Here is a 19,008-nt window from a genome sequence, read left to right on the forward strand (position 1 = left end):
CCAGCAAAGATCAATAACACAATTTAAACTTAACAATAATTTATTTACAGTAATATATAATAAATATATCAAACATAAAGTACAAACTTAGCAAGAATCTAAAAATACATACATCAGAGTGTCCGTTGCTGCACACAATGTCCCAGTGAAAATATATCCCATTTATATCTCAATAGTGCTAATATACGACAAAGTATAGTATAGTATATCTATGCATCGAATTGACAGGGTATTTATACAGTAATATAAATCTAGAATATTCTAGAATTTGTTAAAACATGATATTACTGGAACAATCTGGACATACACAAAATTAAAGAATGTTCTAGATAAAATGACCGAACATGTTGACCACTCTGGAATGTTCAAGAAACTTAATGTTACTAATTATATACATAATGAAACAATACACATCTCACAACACCTCCCCCCTTAAAAAGTTTGAATGTCAATGAAAAACTTAAATTGTAAAACATGTACATTAATACAAAATCTAGTATGTTTACGATACTCTTGACAAGGCGTCTGCAATAACATTGTCTTTGCCTTTGATATGCTTAATTGTTATGTTGTATTCTTGTAACAACAAACTCCATCTAGTCAGTCTTTGATTCTTGTTTGACAATTTATGCAAAAATGTCAGGGGGTTGTGATCAGTATACACAAGAATTGGATGCAAAGTAACATTCAAATAAACATCAAAATGCTGTAAAGCTAACAACAAAGCAAGGCATTCTTTTTCAATAGTAGAATAATTTCGTTGACATTTTGTAAGTTTCTTTGAAAAATAAGAAACAACTCTATCTACATTATCACTATGTTCTTGAAACAAAGCTGCCCCGATTCCAACATCACTAGCGTCAACGGTAAGCTTAAATTGCTTAGAAAAATCTGGAGTTGACAGAACTGGGTTGCTCATAAGGACAGATTTGATTTTATGAAAGGATTTTTCACAGTCCTTTGTCCATTCAAAGTTAACCCTCTTTTGTAAAAGATTTGTAAGTGGACTAACTACTGAGGAAAAATTTGGACAAAATTTTCTGTAAAACCCAGTCATGCCCAAAAACCTCATTAATTCTTTCTTGTTTGTAGGAATCGGGAACTTTGCAATAGCTTCCACTTTAGCCATAATAGGTGTAACATAACCTTGACCTACTTTATGACCTAAATACTCTACATAGGCATGACAAAATTCGCTCTTCTCAAGGTTCACAGTTAAGTTTGCTTTAGCTAAAATGTCAAATAAAGCACGCATGATTCGGAGATGTTCGTCCCATGTGTCGCTGTATATGACGACATCATCAATGTAGGCCTCGCATCCCTCAAGGTCTTGAAGAAGGGAGTGAATCATCCTTTGGAATGTAGCTGGTGCGTTTTTCATGCCAAAAGGCATTACTTTATACTGGTAAAGTCCATCTGGTGTAGCAAAAGCAGATATTTCTTTTGCTCTTTCTGTTAACGGCACTTGCCAGTAGCCTTTCAACAGGTCAAATTTACTGACAAATTTCGCGTTTCCAATATTGTCAATACAGTCATCGATTCTAGGTATTGGATATGAATCAGTTTTGGTAACAGAATTCACCTTTCTAAAGTCTGTACATAATCGGTAGGTACCGTCCTGTTTTGGTACAAGAATACATGGTGAGCTCCAGTTACTTTTACTAGGTTCAACAATGTCATTGTCCAACATGTACTGCACTTCCCTTCTTAGGTACTGCAATTTTATTGGATTCAGACGGTACGGATGTTGTTTGATAGGCAGAGCGTCGCCAACTATAACATCATGACAAGCTGCATTAGTTTTCTTTGGAACATCCGAGAAGATTTGATGATACTCATTCATCAAATTTTTAACTTGTTCTTTTTGGTGAATGTTCAAATGTCCAAGTTTGGCATCAAAATCAGCCAAAATTTCTGAGTTTTTCAAACGAACACTCTGATTACAATCTTTCTCATTCATTTCTACACTCGTATCACTTTCAATATAATTTTGAACAGTCTTAGCATTGGCTAAAGTGGAAACTGGTTTTACAGAATTTCGGTCACACCTTTCAAAATACTCTTTTAACATGTTAATGTGACAAACCCGTTTCTCTTTACGTCGACCTGGTGTCTTAACTACATAGTTTACATCACTGATCTTGCTTTCAATTTCATAAGGGCCATAAAATCTGGCCTGTAAAGGATGACCAGGAATAGGTAAAAATACAAGAACCTTATCACCTGGCTTAAACACCCTATTTCTGGCATCTTTGTCATACCACATTTTCATTTTCATCTGAGAATTCTTCAAATTTTCTTGTGCTAATTTACAAGCATTGTAAAGTTTTTCTTTGAAATCAGACACATAATCTAAAAGATTAAGATCACTAGTCTCAGTCAGCCACTTTTCCTTCAACAATTTCAAAGGACCTCTAACTGTATGTCCGAACACCAATTCAAAAGGACTGAACCCAAGAGACTCCTGGACTGCTTCTCGTGCAGCAAATAGCACAAGATGAACCCCTTCATCCCAGTCTTTTTCATATTGGTAACAATGGGTCTTCAGCATTGTTTTTAGGGTTTGATGAAAACGTTCTAGCGCTCCCTGGGACTCAGGATGATAAGCAGTTGATCTATATTGCCTTATACCCAACTCATGCATGACTTGCTGGAACAACCCCGACATAAAATTTGAGCCTTGATCCGACTGAATTGCCTTGGGTGCTCCTACAAAACTGAAAAACTTGGTTAGGGCCTTAACTATGCTCTTTGCCTTTATATTCCTTAGAGGTATGGCTTCAGGAAATCGAGTGGATGTACACATAATGGTAAGTAAATACTGGTTTCCAGATCTGGTCCTAGGCAAAGGTCCTACACAATCCACTAATACTCGACTAAACGGTTCTTCAAAAGCTGGAATGGGTTGGAGAGGAGCAGATGATATCTTCTGATTTGGTTTACCTACCATCTGACAGACGTGGCATGACTTGCAAAACTTCGAAACATCCTTTCTTAGCTTAGGCCAATAAAAATGACTCAAAATCCTATTATAAGTCTTATTGATACCTAAATGACCAGCCATAGGTGTATCGTGAGCTAAACAAACTCATGACATCTCGACGATAAGCAGCTGGGACCACTATCTGGTGAACAACACGCCACACTTCATCTGGAGAAGCATCAGGTGGTCGCCATTTTCGCATAAGGATGCCATCTTTCATATAGAAGCATTCTCCAACTTTAGTAGCCTCTTCTGGTGGAAGTGCCCTCTTACTAAGTTGAATGATATCTGGGTCTTTATGTTGTTCAGAGAGTAAACGTTCTCGGCTGAGGATGTCCTTGCCTTTGCTAACTAGTGGATGCAACTCATCATCCTCACCACCAAATTTTGGTAACAGTTCTTTCTTCTCTTGCTTCTTGATATTGTGTGGTTCCATGTTTGTTTGAGTGCCATTAAGGTCAGATAAGAAAGTGTCATTCAAATCAATATCAACAGAGGAATTCGTCTCGTCAAAGGCTTGAGTATGGTCTGCCTCCATTTCTCGTCTTCTGGCCATCGCTCTAGTAACAGCACAGGCTGGATAAATGTCATCATCTTCATCATTATACATGACATCTGGAGTGATCTTCTCACAAACTATAGGATCTGGTACAACTTTTCCACCAGCCAGATCGTTGCCTAACAACAAAGAAATGCCTGGAACGGGAAGAGTAGGTCGAACACCTACGATAACAGGTCCAGTAACTAAATCTGACTTCAAACTAATTCTATGCAGGGGAACATCAATGACGCCTAGCTCCACACCCTGTAATAAAACTGACCCACCAGTAGAAGTCTGCTCAGACAAAGGAAGCACGCCCTCTAACAATAACGTCTGTGCAGCACCAGTATCTCTCAAAATCTGGACAGGTTTTATTTCGCTAGAGTCACCGAGTGAAACAAATCCCTGAGACATAAAGGGCTTATAATCCTCCATAGAATCAATAGAACTGGACTGTAAACCCTGGACATCAGGAGTGTCAGAACAAATTGAAACTAAGGCTTCTCTATCACCTCTAACTGCCGCACAAGCATGTGGTTGAGTTTTATCAAAATCATTTTTTCTCTTAAGTTTAAAGCATTCACTGATCAGATGACCCTTTTTCTTACAATAACTACAAGTAGGAAGCGACCCTATTCCAGACAATCCTTCAGCACGTCCTGAACCGGACTTAAAACCACCTTGGGATGGAGACTGGGAACTTGTGAAAGACTGAGACCCTGAACCACTCTTTTTATATGTGTCTGAATTGGTAGAATTACTGCTAGTCTGAGATCTTGAAACAAAATTCTTTTTATGAGACAGAGCATAAGTATCAGATATGACTGCTGCCTCTTCAAGAGTTTTCACATTCTTATCTTCTAAATGTGTTTTCAAATCTTGAGGAACACATTCCTTAAACTCTTCTACCAGGATGACTTGGCGCAAATTAGCAAAAGTTTTATCAAGTTTCTTAGATCTAAACCAGTGATCGAATAAATCTTCTTTCTCTCGTGAAAATTCAACAAATGTTTGATTATCAAACTTTCTATACTTTCTGAACTTTTGTCTATACGCTTCAGGTACTAATTCATATGCTTTTAATATTGCTGCTTTGACCTTCTCATAGTCTGAACTCTCAACTACCCCTAGTGCAGAGTATACCTCAGCCGCTTTTCCAACCAGTACACTTTGTAACATTGTTGACCAAACATTTCGTGGCCATTTAAGATTCTCTGCTACCTTTTCGAATTGTGGAAAATATTTGTCTACAGATTTTTCTTGAAATTTTGGAACTAATCTGATATTTTTTGCTGCATCAAATTCAGTTTTGACAACTGACGGTTCTGGTTGGTTCTGTAATTTTAATTTCTCTAATTCAAAGTTCATTTCACGCTCTCTTTCTCGCTCTTGTCTTTCTAATTTGTCTAATTCAAATTTTCGTTCACTCTCTCGTTCTTCTCTTTCTCTTTCTAATTTTTCTCTTTCAAATCGCATTTTCTCTAACTCTAATTGAAACTGATATTCTGCCATTTTATAAGAGCCTAACTCTGATTTAACTGTATATTCTGGAAGATGGTATTTTTCAAAGATGTTTTCTTCTACTAGTTTGTTTGCAACCTTAATTCTAATGTCTTGCTTTTTCTGAGAGGATTTAACATCTAACCCAAAATGTAAACCTAATGCGATCAAGTCATCCTTTTTTAACGTATCAAAACCCTGAACACTTGGTGAACTAAGAAAGTCTGTGACCGAAAACACCATGTTGATTTCTGCTGGCTTATAATCAAATTTAACGGTTCAATTAACAAAATAAACTGCAAAAGTGCAAGAAATTCTTGATCCCGGACGAGCCCCCAATTCTGTTATGGGTCAGAATTACCCGAAATGCCAGCAAAGATCAATAACACAATTTAAACTTAACAATAATTTATTTACAGTAATATATAATAAATATATCAAACATAAAGTACAAACTTAGCAAGAATCTAAAAATACATACATCAGAGTGTCCGTTGCTGCACACAATGTCCCAGTGAAAATATATCCCATTTATATCTCAATAGTGCTAATATACGACAAAGTATAGTATAGTATATCTATGCATCGAATTGACAGGGTATTTATACAGTAATATAAATCTAGAATATTCTAGAATTTGTTAAAACATGATATTACTGGAACAATCTGGACATACACAAAATTAAAGAATGTTCTAGATAAAATGACCGAACATGTTGACCACTCTGGAATGTTCAAGAAACTTAATGTTACTAATTATATACATAATGAAACAATACACATCTCACAACAATAGCAGAAAGAAAAAACCATAAAATTACATAGAAGATGTGTGTAATTGATACCATTTCCTCCTCCATTTGTGAAGACAATGACCTGCTTCCTGCCATTAATGGTGGTAACAATCCTCCTTCCAATCATAGAGGGTGGTACTCTCATCCATGTTGGCTGTCCCAATCCAGTTCCAACACTACATTTCATTATAAAATTTGAGCATACTGTAATTCTTTTTAAAATAAGCTCATAAAACTACAATTTACAGTTCAGAAGAGAGAGTTATGTGCATTAGACATGTTGAGTATACCTAAATACACTTTGTTGTGGTGGCTGTGTAGGTAGTGCGTTCGTTGTTTGGGGGACCAGTCTTAGGGGAGGATATGGTGCCACAGATGGTCCAGGCAAGGAAACAGGTACTGAGGAGACTTGAGATGATCTGTAAATTTATAAAAATATTATTTTTTCATATACATTTATAAATGGTAATTTCAAACCAGAAGTCTAGCTCTAACGAGACTGTAGCTCTACTGGTCTGTACTTAACAAAGGACGATAAAAGTAGCAATTGGACTTGAAACTTTGCAACAGCAATAAATACATTTAATAGATTAATGATCCTTGGCTTAGTCTCTTTTTGAGGCAAGATTTTTTGCCATCAGACTAAAACTGTTGGAGTATCCTTTTAAATAATTTAAATATACTTGTAACACGTCATTTGATTGGATAAAATATTCATTTTCTATGGTCATAACATAAGTTGTCTACGTCACAATGAGCTTCGTCAAAAACGTCTTCACGTTACTTTTAAAATATGCTCAATTTGAAGCCTTTTTCAGGAGGAAAAATTGTCTCATTTTCTACATTGAAATTAAATTATAAGGAATTTAGCTTATTTTAACCTATGTTATACGATATAACATAACTTGGGGCAGTTTACGCTTTTTTATAAATCGCTTTGTGGTTTATGAAGTGTAAACTGCCCCAAGTTATGTTATATTGTATAACATAAGTTGAAATACGCTTAATTACTTAAATAATTTGAAAGAAAGTTTGATTTTGGTAACCATGGCAAGTTGGCAACACCATTCAACAGGAGCAGAGGTGAAGATTTTCAAAGAAATAATGCATTTCCACTATATAACCTACTTTAAGCCCCGCCCTAGCACTAGAACCCCTGACCCCAGGGCCATATGAATTTTACAATTTTGGTAAAGGACTGAATGCTGATTACAATCATGCAAACAGTTTGACTGCTTGATGTCCAGGGGTAAAGAAGATTTTTAAAGATTGCATTAATTTTAGTGGTTTTGGCCCCATCCCTCAGGCCCCCTGAAGGGGGGTAGGGCCATGAAATTCACAATTTTTGTTCCCCTTCACCTATAGATGCTTTATGTTATATTTGGTTGAGTGGTTGCAGAGAAGGAGCTAAAAATGTTCAAGTGTTAACGCACGACGACGGACGAAAACGGATAGCAATTGGTCACCTAAGTTGACCTAATCAAAAACCACATTTGCAGTGAAGGTAGAGAGCTAAAAAATGTAAATATAAGCAATGAAACATTTTTTTTTTAAAGATATAGTCTCATAATTGCAACCGTGTGTGCAAACAAATTTTCATAATGCGCTAATGTGCATTATTTATTAATGAGATATTCATTTGATTGCACTCAATTTGATAGCACACATTGTTGCATTTACGAGACTATATCTTTCAAAAAATAATGATGCATTGCTTAATTATATTTGTAGTTTTTTTTTTGTGTCAATTTATATTGTAATCATACCAAAATTGTAGGGGGAGTAGTATTTTTAAAAAAAATTGTTTACAGACAGACAGATTGATAGATACAGACTTACTATTGCATAAGTTCATCTGGTCTCTGACCAGTACAGCTAAAAATGATTTTAAAAAAATTCCAGCAAGTTCACAGCAACATGATTTGTGGCCTTCAAGCCCTAATCTCTGTACACACTAATATATTTTTATTTTTCAGGTGCACATTTGTCTATTTTTCATATAATCATCTTGGCATCCAAGATATTAAATAGGTCTGAAATTGCTTTGCCTAATAACTTATTCCTGTAAGAAAGAACTTACCCTGAGTCATTGGGAAGAAGATTCCTCATTTCATCATCTGTTGGTTTTTTAAAATGGGGGTTTGGAATCCTACCAGGTTTTTTAGAAGTTTGTTTAAATCGAGGCTGTAATAAATTTTTAGCATTAGAAGAAATCTTCTCTGTCTTTTTGAAATCTTTTAAAGAACTGTCAATGTCATTGCTACCCTCATTTGCTGAAATAATATGGTCTAAAGCACATAAAATATTATCTAGCCTATGTTTTTGAACTGACGGATTGTTTCTAATCTGTTCAGCAATTATGTTCAATTTTTTCTCAATCTGTTGAATCTTTTGATCAGAATGATCCTGAATAGACACTGATGTACCTGTATCATTATCTGATAAGTGTTGTTCTGGTGTAAAATCAACATCTGCATTAGATGGTTTATTTGTATTGCTATTCAAATTGACAACTGCATGTATTTTGTGTAGATGTTTGCAGACATGACCATTTTTGTAATCTGGACAAGAACATGAAAAAAGATGTTTACAAAGGTTAACACAAGGAAATTTTTTGCACTTGTTGAAACAATATAACTCATTGCATGTGCCAACTAGTTTCTTGATGTCATATGTAGAATCTGATGATGTTACTGTAAAAAAATTGTCACTAATTTGTAAAATACATGAGTCCTTAATATCTAAACTTCTTTGATGACGATCTGCATTATCTATATTTTCTCCTGAGGGCAAATTAAATCTCATACGATGTAAACGTGTCATGAATACATTTTTTTCAATTTGTAAGAGAATATCAATCAAAACATCAATCCGTCTATTGCGTTTACCTTCAAAAAATACTGTTTTTAATTGATTGTGGAAGCTTTCTACGAACATATTAGTATGTACATTGCCAAATTCCCCTTTCCTGTAACATTTTGCCCAAATTTCTTTTCTACTCAAGTAGTAATTTTGGAAATATTGTAAAAATTCTGGATTTACACCTTCTAATTTTTTGGACAATTCCTGGACATAGCGAGAAAAAAGAGTTTCAGTTTCTGCTTGTAAAGAAGCACATAAGTAAGAATAAATTTCTGCTTGTAGGTTTTGGTCCTTAACAAGTTGTCTAATCTTTTTCTTCCAATTTTCATGCACATGCCAATGACAGAGAAAATGCTTGATGTCCCCCCCAAAAATTTTCTTGGCAGCATTCCAACCGGAACTGTCATCATCAGTCATGAGAATATTAATTTTTGTATTAGGGGCTTTCATTTTGACAGAATTCAAAAAGACAGAGATAATATCCTCACTCTCTCTGTTACTTATACAAAAAGCAACAGGGTAACCATGCCTAAATTCATCTAAGACCAAAAGAGTTATCAATTTAAAAGAATAAATATTTGTTTTATGGGTTGAATCCATGCAAAGTATTACAGGAGCAAACTTTTCAAACATTTCAAGCTGCTGCTTGGTCATTAGAGCAAGCAAAAAATCCTCCTTTTGAAGCCCTATAGATGGATCATTAATATTTTGCTGTTTATACAATAATATTGGATCATATAATTCGGTTCTTAATTCATTTACTCTCAGAAAGGTTGAAGTGGCATCATCAGAATGTCTAATAACAGATGAATCAACAATAGTTTTCTTCAAATTATGAATAGTTTTTCTATCCAACAAATGATAATATTTCAATTTACTTAAGTCATCACGTTGGTTGCGTTCACCTACATTTTCTCTAATTTTGTCAAGTATAGTGTTAATTGGAATTTTCAGAGCTAACATTGTGCAAATTTCTGACTTGATGGAGTCTGGCAAAGGTAAGAATTTGCTTTCTTCAAAAGAAATTGAGTGAGTATGGGACTTAATGTACTTCACTGAAACAGAGCCATCTGATTTAATTTTGACCGACATTCTAGAAGGACATAATTTTTGAATTTTGCAAGACCCTTTAATGTTTTCTTTGCGTTTTCCAGAGTAAGTTTTACCTTTTTTTAAATGAACCCGTTTTACCCCATCCCTGTGACAAACAAGAGTATAGGACTGACTGCCATCCTTATTGATTTTATTTTTCCTCTGCTTAACATACCTACAGTGAATTTTAATACTCTCCTCCTCTTTAAACTGATCAAATAAGCCAATGTTTTCAAAACTGAGATTTTCAACTTCTATACAGGCTTCATGAGAATTTTTAAGATGGTCAACTAAAACATCCACATTATGAAATGTCAAAGAACATGATGATATAGAGCAAGGAATTTTGTTTTTATTTTCTAAATCATGAACCAACTTTTGATGTCTTATCATTGTTGCCTTGTTGTAAAAATTTCTATCGCATCTAGGGCATTTTGTCTTAGACCCTGAATTTACATAAGTATCTTTATTTTGTCTGCCATAAGAATGTTCCATATTTTGATTTTTAATTTTGTAGCTCTTGATATCTTCTAACAGATCTAAACTGATTTCTTTGCAAGTTTTTGAATCAGACCTCCAGTTGTAATTACTTTTATCGTTGTTAGAAATCCTATTGGTGTTTTCTGATGACCTAGGCAGTGTTTGTTCTCTTAATTTTGGGTTCTCTACTACAGTTTCGTAATGACCACCCCCCGCCCTCGTCCAAACCAAATCAATAATGTGATCTGAATTTTGACAATTGTGTTCTAATGTTCTAACCTATGGACTTTGAGAATCCCCTCCAATAGTTACAAGTATATTTAAACCTAACACTCTGGACAAAGCTACTATTGACTCTTGTCCTGCAAATGTTCCTGATTGCCTTAAATTAGTGAGAAAGGTAACAATTTCAGAGTCAGTCATGGGAAATTCACTATTTCCATACAAATAAAAGCTGAAGTCTTCTAAGTTTTCTTGAATGTGATTTACAGCTAATTCCCGTAAAGAGATATGATGGTCTTCAGTGCCATATAAAGCAAAACTAATAGAACGAAACAAACAGTTACCGTCTCCTTGAATATGGGTTCGATACAAACCATACTGGGAAAGATACTCATCCTGCTGAACAAGTTGTAGCTGATGATCCAGTTGTACTCGCTGTGTTTCATCTACTTCTTTTAATACATTTTCCATGGACTCAAGTTCCTAATTACATAGTTACAATAACGTTCATAAAACATGAAAACATTTATATATTATGAAAATATGTGTATTGCAGTGTTCTAATTTAAAGAAGGAAACAATCTGTTTTCTTTCTGTTATCATTACATTTACAGTCAAGAAAAACAAGTTAAATACTGATACATGTACTAATAAATAAATTATCATTACTTCATCTGTATAATTATACAAAAAAGTCTTTTTTTGTGAGAGAAATAAGTCAAATAACAATGTAACAGTGAGGTTCAACACAGTTTTTTCCTTGTGCAAAAAGACTTTCATGCAGTGTGCTCCATTACTGGAATTAGGTTATAAGTCATACATAAATTTAGTCAACATATTGGCAGTGATGGGAATTGAACCCATGTCTTAGACTGTCTGTACACTACCTGTAATGATGTTAATTCAGTGCAGTAGTGTTAGGAATAGTGCAGTAGTATTAGGAATAGTGCAGTAGTGTTAGGAAATAGTAGAAACTATTAAAGTTAAGGGTTATCAAAGAATTCAGCAAGAAGAGAAAGAATTTTACATAAGCTATCAGGTTATAGAAGAAATTAAGCAGACTAAAGTGTTCCAATAAAGACGTGTTGCCTTTTTTATAGCAGTAAATATTTGAATCCAAAGATATTGAAAACAAGAGGCCCATGGGCCGCAATGCACACCAGAGTAAATTTTCAGCTGTTCTATCCCATTAGCTCTTGAGAAGAAGATTTTTTATTGGCCCAAACCTATTTTTGTCTCTCTTAATTAACTCCCCTTGTAAGGGAGCTTGGTTCTTCGCTTTAAGGATTTTAAAACAAAGGTAATCAAAGATTACGAAGCTCACCTCGACAAATGTTATCAGTTTAAGTAATGCAAATATTAAAATTTATCCTGAAAACAATATTCAAGCAAGTTCAGTTTAAATAGGTCTTCAAGTTCATTGGGGATTAACCTGTTCCAAAAACTTTAACATGGTCACTCTTTTGGAAAATGTAGGTCAGATCCAGCATCCGAAACAAGTTTAAATTGTCCATCTATAGATGAATCATCCATGCAAGATTGGTCTGGGTAGGGCTTATAGTTTATTGGGAATAACCTGGTCACTAATCTGGAAAATGTAGGTCAGATCCATCATCCAGCAGTGGCTTTTAGTTACTTGGGAATGGACCTGTTTCAAAAACTTGAACCTGGTCAATCATCTGGAAAATGTAGGTCAGATCCAGCATCCGAAGCAAGTCTGGTAGTGTCCATCCCTAGATGCATCATCCATGCAAGTTTAGTCTGGGTAGGGCTTATTATTACTCGGGAATGGACCTGCTCCAAAAACTTTAACCTGGTCACTCATCTGGAAAATGTAAGTCAGATTCAGCATCCAGAGCAAGTCTGGTAGTGTCCATCCCTGGACGCATCATCCACGCAAGTTTGGTCCAGGTAGGGCTTACACATGTAGTTACTTAAGAAATAAGGTATCATTTTTAGAATTTCATTGGGATATGACATGAAGTCCGTCACCTGATCAAATTCTATAACGCACAAAGGGCGTTATAGTAGATTTGATCACGTGACGACTTCATGTCATACTCCTATGAAACTCTAAAAAATGATATTTTATTTCTTATATTTACATTTTTATTCAAGATACAAAGAAATATAGGCATTATATATACTTTGATTTTTAAATGCAATGTAAAGTATCTGTGTCGTCATATGACGTCACAGTCGGAACTTTCCAAATTGCTCATGCAGTTTGCTTTCCATATACAAGAAAGTCTGATCATGTGACCAACTGCATGTCATTGAAAATTGAATTTCAATTTTACCCGGTATTAGCATTGTTATATTTAAGAAATGAATTTAATAGCTACCCATTTTATACGGTATAAACTGGGTTGGGGCAGTTTACGCTTTATAAACTGCGAAGCGGTTTATAAAAAAGCGTAAGCTATTCCAACCCAGTTTATACCGTATAAAATGGGTAGCTATAAAATTCATTGCTTATAATTTAATTTTCATTCATTTGATGTAAGAAAAAAAGATGATTGTTCTAACAAAATGACTTTCAAATTTGAATGTAACGTCAGGCGGATTGATACGTTTTTGACGTAAGTCATTGTGACATAGGCAACCCATTTTATACGATATGAAGTAATTTTTTTATCCAATCAAATACAGCGTTACAACCAGAATTAAATTATAAGGAGAGACATCAGCAAATGTAAATATTTGGGAATGGACCTGCTCCTAAAACTTTAACCGGGACGCCGACGCTAACGCTGGGGGTATAACATAAGCTCATCTCGACTTCATCGAGGTGAGCTAAAAAAAAACCTTAAAAATATGAAGAAAGTGAAATTTTTTTTACAGCATACTATAAAGAAAAATTGTGAATATTCATTTAAAATCATTGAAAAAATAGCTTGTAAAAATATCATATTATTGTGCTATTTTGGGGGAAAATGGTGACATATTGAGAAACAAATACTTTACCTATGGGAGATTTTTTTTTAATAAGCTTTGATAGAGGCAAAGTTACATTATAGTCATCCTGAACAATATTGATTTATTTTAAAACTTTATTTAGGTCTTATTGATCATAAGGGCTTAAATAGCATAAAAATTAATAACACATTTTACCAGCAAAATACAATTCTCAAAAATGCAGCTCATATTGCTTTAAGTAAACCTTGTTATTGAGGGTGTTATACCACAATACAAAAATAACCTAGAATACAGGAAAATTTGCCCAATTATCCTCATAGTGAACCTCTGTTATACCAGACAGACAGACAGATGCTAGGTAAAGTGATCCCTATGTGTCGCTCTCCTCTGATGGGGACACAATTAGGTTGTTTCTATTATATACAACACAAATATATATATACCTCATACCAAACCATCACCATCAAAATAAAAAAAAAACTTTAAGCATATCTTAAAAAGTAAATGTGCATAAAAATGTGATTAAGAAATTGTGCATAGAAAATATATATTGTTATTCTGTAATTAAGAATGTTAATAGAGGTTAAATAAAGCAAGTGCATGATATATATATAAATTCTTAATCTTATGATCAAACCGAAGTCCCCTTCTCCAAAAACCTGAAAGAGTTCAAAACATCTTCACCTTAAATGGGCATTTCAATCATCCATCACAAAACCAATACAATTGTTCATGATAGTATTTTAGTTATGAATAGACAGACAGACAGACAGACAGACATGAATACAAGAACTTAATATGTCTCAATTTATTTTATTAGTATTTTCAGTTAAGTGTGCCGTTTTGCATTAAGTCACTATCTTTTACGTCACAGATGCATCCATCATAAACAATTCACACCCTCGCTGTGTGATTGGTCAACTCATATTTATTAACATTGACACGGAAATAGTCATGCTCACATTGACTACAGATGTTACATTAGCTCTTCCATAGAAAATAATGATTGATTTCATTGCTTAAGTAATTAGGGAAGAAGGCTGGAACACCTCTGGATAAGAGCAATGATGACTGAATTTAGTATTTAATTAAGAGATCAATATATACTTTATGCTACTTCTACAAAAATGTTTTATCCTATAGAATAGTAGTATTTTTACCTATACACTGTATATATTTTTAAGTTCATTTCCAAAATGACATCCTTAGTGTCCTAGACCTGTCTTATTTACCTTGGCCAGGACATAATTTTCGATGAAAAGTAAACTTTATCTCAAGCATAAGTTTACTTTTTTGGTTCTTAAGTTAGGGCTTAAAGTTAAACCATGTAATAAGTATAATGTGACCTTGTTCTTGTCAAAATGGTCTTGATACTGGGTCGAGGGATACCTCCGAAAAGCTTCCCTTATGTTAGGTATGAGCCTGTGAAATTTCTAAAAAATTTAGCTTAAAAAGGAATTTTACTTATAAAAACTTGTAAAGAAAAAAGTTAAGAAATCTTAAAGAGACTATAAAAAAAATTGGAATATTTTTCAAAGATGAAGGATCACAGAAACAGTGTATTAAAATATAACAATGAAATCCAACTACAAAAAGATTCAATTTCAGTTGTCAACTTAGTTTATAGGTAAAAAAAAATGAAATTCTCTTTTTTTCAAAACTAAACTGCATACCTGTAACTGAACGTCTTTCAAAATGGGTGGCAAAAAGTTGTCCTGAAGAATAATACAATAAAACAATAATTTGATGATGAAGCACAAGTACTTTTCCATTATCCTTATAATAAATCTTCCTCTTGTGTTTGCTATGAATATTAGCTGTATTTATTATTAAGTATCATGGTATATGTTATTTCTCTGTTTTGGAACTTACCTGAGAATGAAATGGTAGAGGCATATCCTCACCAACACAATGGACAGGTGCCCAGAGGGTAATCTGTCAAACATAAACCAGGTAAAGTCTTTTAAAACATGCAAAACAACATTAAATACCTTGAAACTTATTTAATAAAAAGATTATTGGTATACTAATAAATGTCTTCATTAAAATTTTAAGTCAAATAATGAAAAATTTTCAGGTCCAGTACAATATCTTGATTTAGCTATATAGCTTTAAATAGCTAAATAGCTTTATTAAGCTATTCAGTATAGCTTAATTTAGCTATTTTACTACACTTTTTTCTTAAAGGTGTAATTTTCTCAGTATTTACAAAAAAGCGCACCATGGTGCAGTGATGATATACAACTTTGAACTCTTTTTAAAATAATGCATGTAAAAATCGCTCATCAAATTACGTCTCCTTGAGAGACTTTGTACTCCAAGTTCTACAAGTTTTGGGGCTATATAAAGAAATTGATACAGTTACTTCTGCAATGATATTATAATGCCTTATGGAGACCATTTATGTTCAACAAGGATAATTGATTGGTAACAGTTCAGCACAATGAGAAGCAATCATACTTTTCCTTGCCTCAAGGCACCCAACCTGTGACCCAAGGTAGTGGACAGTTAGTCTAACAATAGAAATTCTCTTTTTGCTTAAAAGTATTCAAAAGCTGCAAAGTTAGGATTATCTTTGATTTTGGTTGTTGTTTTAATAGTCCATAGTACATGTATGAAGAGTCAAATACATGCGACTTTTTGTTTATTTTCAGCAAAAAACATTTTTGTGAAAAACTGTATATAAATAGCTGAATAAAGCTATTCTAAATAGCTGAATAAAGCTTTTCAGCTATTTAAAGCTATATAGCTAAATCAAGAGATCGTACTAGACCTGATGTTAACATCACAATATTTACTTGCAGTTGTTTATATTTTTTGTAAACTAGAAAATATTGACTGGTGTATACACCGCTAGAGCTCTTCGGATGAATATACATCTATAAAAATGCCAACTTTGAACATACTTACTTTAAAGAAAGCAAACTTTAAGATCAAATAGCTACATGTACTGTAATTTTTAACTCAGAAATGTTAAATCCAACCAAAGAAATATGTATCCCATCAATAACCCAAATAAAATCAATAAAAAAGTGTCATACTAATATGAATAAACATTTAATAATAACTATTTAGATAACTACCTTACAACTAATTTTTTTTCATCAAATTTTTAAGTATAGCATTGTATAATAACTGTTGCACATAATATTGCATTAAATGCTCAAATAGATTTTATTTTCAATGGGAAAACACTAAAAAGTTTTAGAAAAACCTATTTAAGAAATAGGATTTAGAATCTGATTAAAAATAAACATACCACACAGAAAATAACTAGCAGAATCATGACTGTGAATTTTCACCGGTTCAAGATCCAAAGGGAAAGCGGAAGTCGCAATGCGCATGCGCAAATGTGAAGCAGGGAGCTGCCGAAAGTTGAATCTGTACCATAGGTATAGACCAGGTGTCCTTTGGCGGGAAGCGAGTGCCGAGAACGTGCAGATCAACACCTGCGGACCGCTGATGGGCAGGAAGAGCGCGCCGAGAACGTGCAATGAAAATCTAGGATGACGTCATAATTTGAATCACTGCCAAGTTTTAGGCCGGCTATAAATCTCAGGTCTTACACTTTGTACTCATTTGATCCAGCCAACCCATCCCAGGTCGATGCACGCCCTTTACCCGGCTATCACCCTCAGGGGGATCCACTGAGTTGACCCCTATCCCCCCAGGGTCCTAATATCTTGACCATCTATCCCCCACTATTGACTACGTGATCCTCTTAGCCAATCAGAATTCAGTCCTGTGTAGGCGTCTTAAACTACTGACGGTCAAAACAGCAAAAGCAAACTTTTGTAAAATTGAAATATTTGTCTTTCACAAAGTAATTTAACAAAACTGTTTTTTTCTTTTAACGAAAACACAATTTACACAAAATACGCCATTTTTGTGTTCGTAACCATATTTCGTTGCCATGGTAACCATAATATTGTAAAACAGAGTACTATAAGAATCTTTAATATCTGACCTTTCATAAACGAGAGGTAAATTATGCTTACTTCCTTTTACCAATATAAACTTACATGCTTTCTTCATTTTTTTTATTGTTTTCTCATTAAATGTGATATTATCATGAAACTTAAATTGCATGATCATAAATTGTTGACTTTATTATAACATATCACAAGAAAAAAAATAATTCAGCAAAGACACATTAAACTTTTTTTCTGTCTATGACTTTTAGGGACAACCCTTGTGCTCGTATTATAGAGAATGCTTGTTTTATTCCATGTACTGGATCACTTTTACATCACCTGATTCTTGACACCCTACCCACAATCTTCCCTCCCTGTCCACATTCAGTCGAACAGGATATTGAAGTCCAAAATCGGCAATGCATCTTAGAAACTGTCCATTCAGATTTAGGATTTGAAGACAGCCGTTATTAAAGTCATTTATAATAATCTGACTCAGTGAGTCGACAGCAATGTGCGCAGGTTTGAATTGTCTAATCCTCCTGGCTGGTGTACCATCATAACGGAATCGGACTCTCCCTCTTCTGTTCATCACTATCACTGTATTGGCATTCAGATCAGAAGCACATATGTCCCCATTATTATTCTCCACCACACAAACCCCTACTTTCCCACCTTTGAATATATATTGTCCGAGGTTATCTTTCTCTATTTTTTGTATTGCTCTCTGTCCATGATAACGGACTATTTTGTAATGACTTCTATCAGCAGTATGCATGCTAACAAGTACATCTTCTGATCTCGTAAGAAACAGTAAACATGGATGCCATCCCCGAGGTAGAGTAATCAGTGTCTCTATCCTCCTCTGTCTGAACATATTCACTGTTCTGCTGTCATAATCACTGTAAATCAGTTCTCCCTGTCTGGTCATTGAAATGTCAGTCGGATTCGATTTACAGTCGGTGGCGACCTTGTCCTTCAAAGATCCACGTAAGTCAAAACGTCTTATGAATTTGTCTTTACCACAAGCCCAAGCTTCATTGGTTCGTGTACACAAAATGGGACCTAAAGGCTTTATTCCAGACGGAATCCTAGCAATAACATTAGCTTTGTCCAAAAATTTTCTATCTGATAAAATGGACACTTCATCTGTCAGACTGGATATGGGAGTCTGTGTCAGTGTAGCCTTGTATTCTCCTAATTCTATGCTGAGTTCTCTCCCCTGAACTGTGTTGCTATTTAAGGAAGGCATATCTATATCAACATCTATTGGAATATCCCTGAATTCTTTTAATTCTGATTTGTAGCTCCTAGCATCAGATACTTTATTGGACCTCAATATTTTCTTGTTTTCTTTCATTATATTTTGTAATTTTATTCCTGAATCCTTAAGTCTGGACTGATGTGAACTGAGAGCTGTGAGTCTTCTATCCTTCATTTTACTAATGGTTGATTGAAGTGTGTCGAAAATGTTGTCCACTTCTTCATGCCAGGTTTTTCTAAGATTTTTTTCCCTCTTTCTCCATTGTTTTAAATGTTTCGATCATGTTAGATACTTTTTGATCAACGTTTGCTCCACTTATAGCAAATCTTGAAATAAAATTCTCAATTTCCTCGGTTTCTTTTTTGATTTCTTCTTTCATCTGTTGTACCATCTCTGACATATCTTTGACAGTATGGCCACAGTGGGGACCTGTGAGA

At 34.3% G+C, this 19,008-nt stretch overlaps 1 protein-coding gene across 1 annotated transcript in view; it reads right to left on the reverse strand.

The window, feature by feature from the left end:
- Nucleotides 1–18,745, reverse strand: part of LOC134274312 (uncharacterized) — a 35,338-nt gene extending 16,593 nt beyond the window's left edge. Inside the window, exons 1-6 of the mRNA XM_062756586.1 lie at nt 17,666–18,745; nt 15,266–15,328; nt 15,067–15,108; nt 7,899–8,002; nt 6,109–6,237; nt 5,870–5,994 (exon numbers count right to left, since the gene is read on the reverse strand). Of these exons, the coding sequence (XP_062612570.1) occupies nt 5,870–5,994; nt 6,109–6,237; nt 7,899–8,002; nt 15,067–15,108; nt 15,266–15,328; nt 17,666–18,745 (1,543 nt within the window). The remainder of the gene's footprint in view (nt 1–5,869; nt 5,995–6,108; nt 6,238–7,898; nt 8,003–15,066; nt 15,109–15,265; nt 15,329–17,665) is intronic.
- Nucleotides 18,746–19,008: the final 263 nt, after the last annotated feature.

Source organism: Saccostrea cucullata, unplaced genomic scaffold (genome assembly GCF_032062105.1).
Source record: "Saccostrea cucullata isolate Sc308-1 unplaced genomic scaffold, CSIRO_AGI_Scuc_v1 ctg553, whole genome shotgun sequence".
In the NCBI taxonomy this organism is placed as follows: Eukaryota; Metazoa; Mollusca; class Bivalvia; order Ostreida; family Ostreidae; genus Saccostrea; species Saccostrea cuccullata.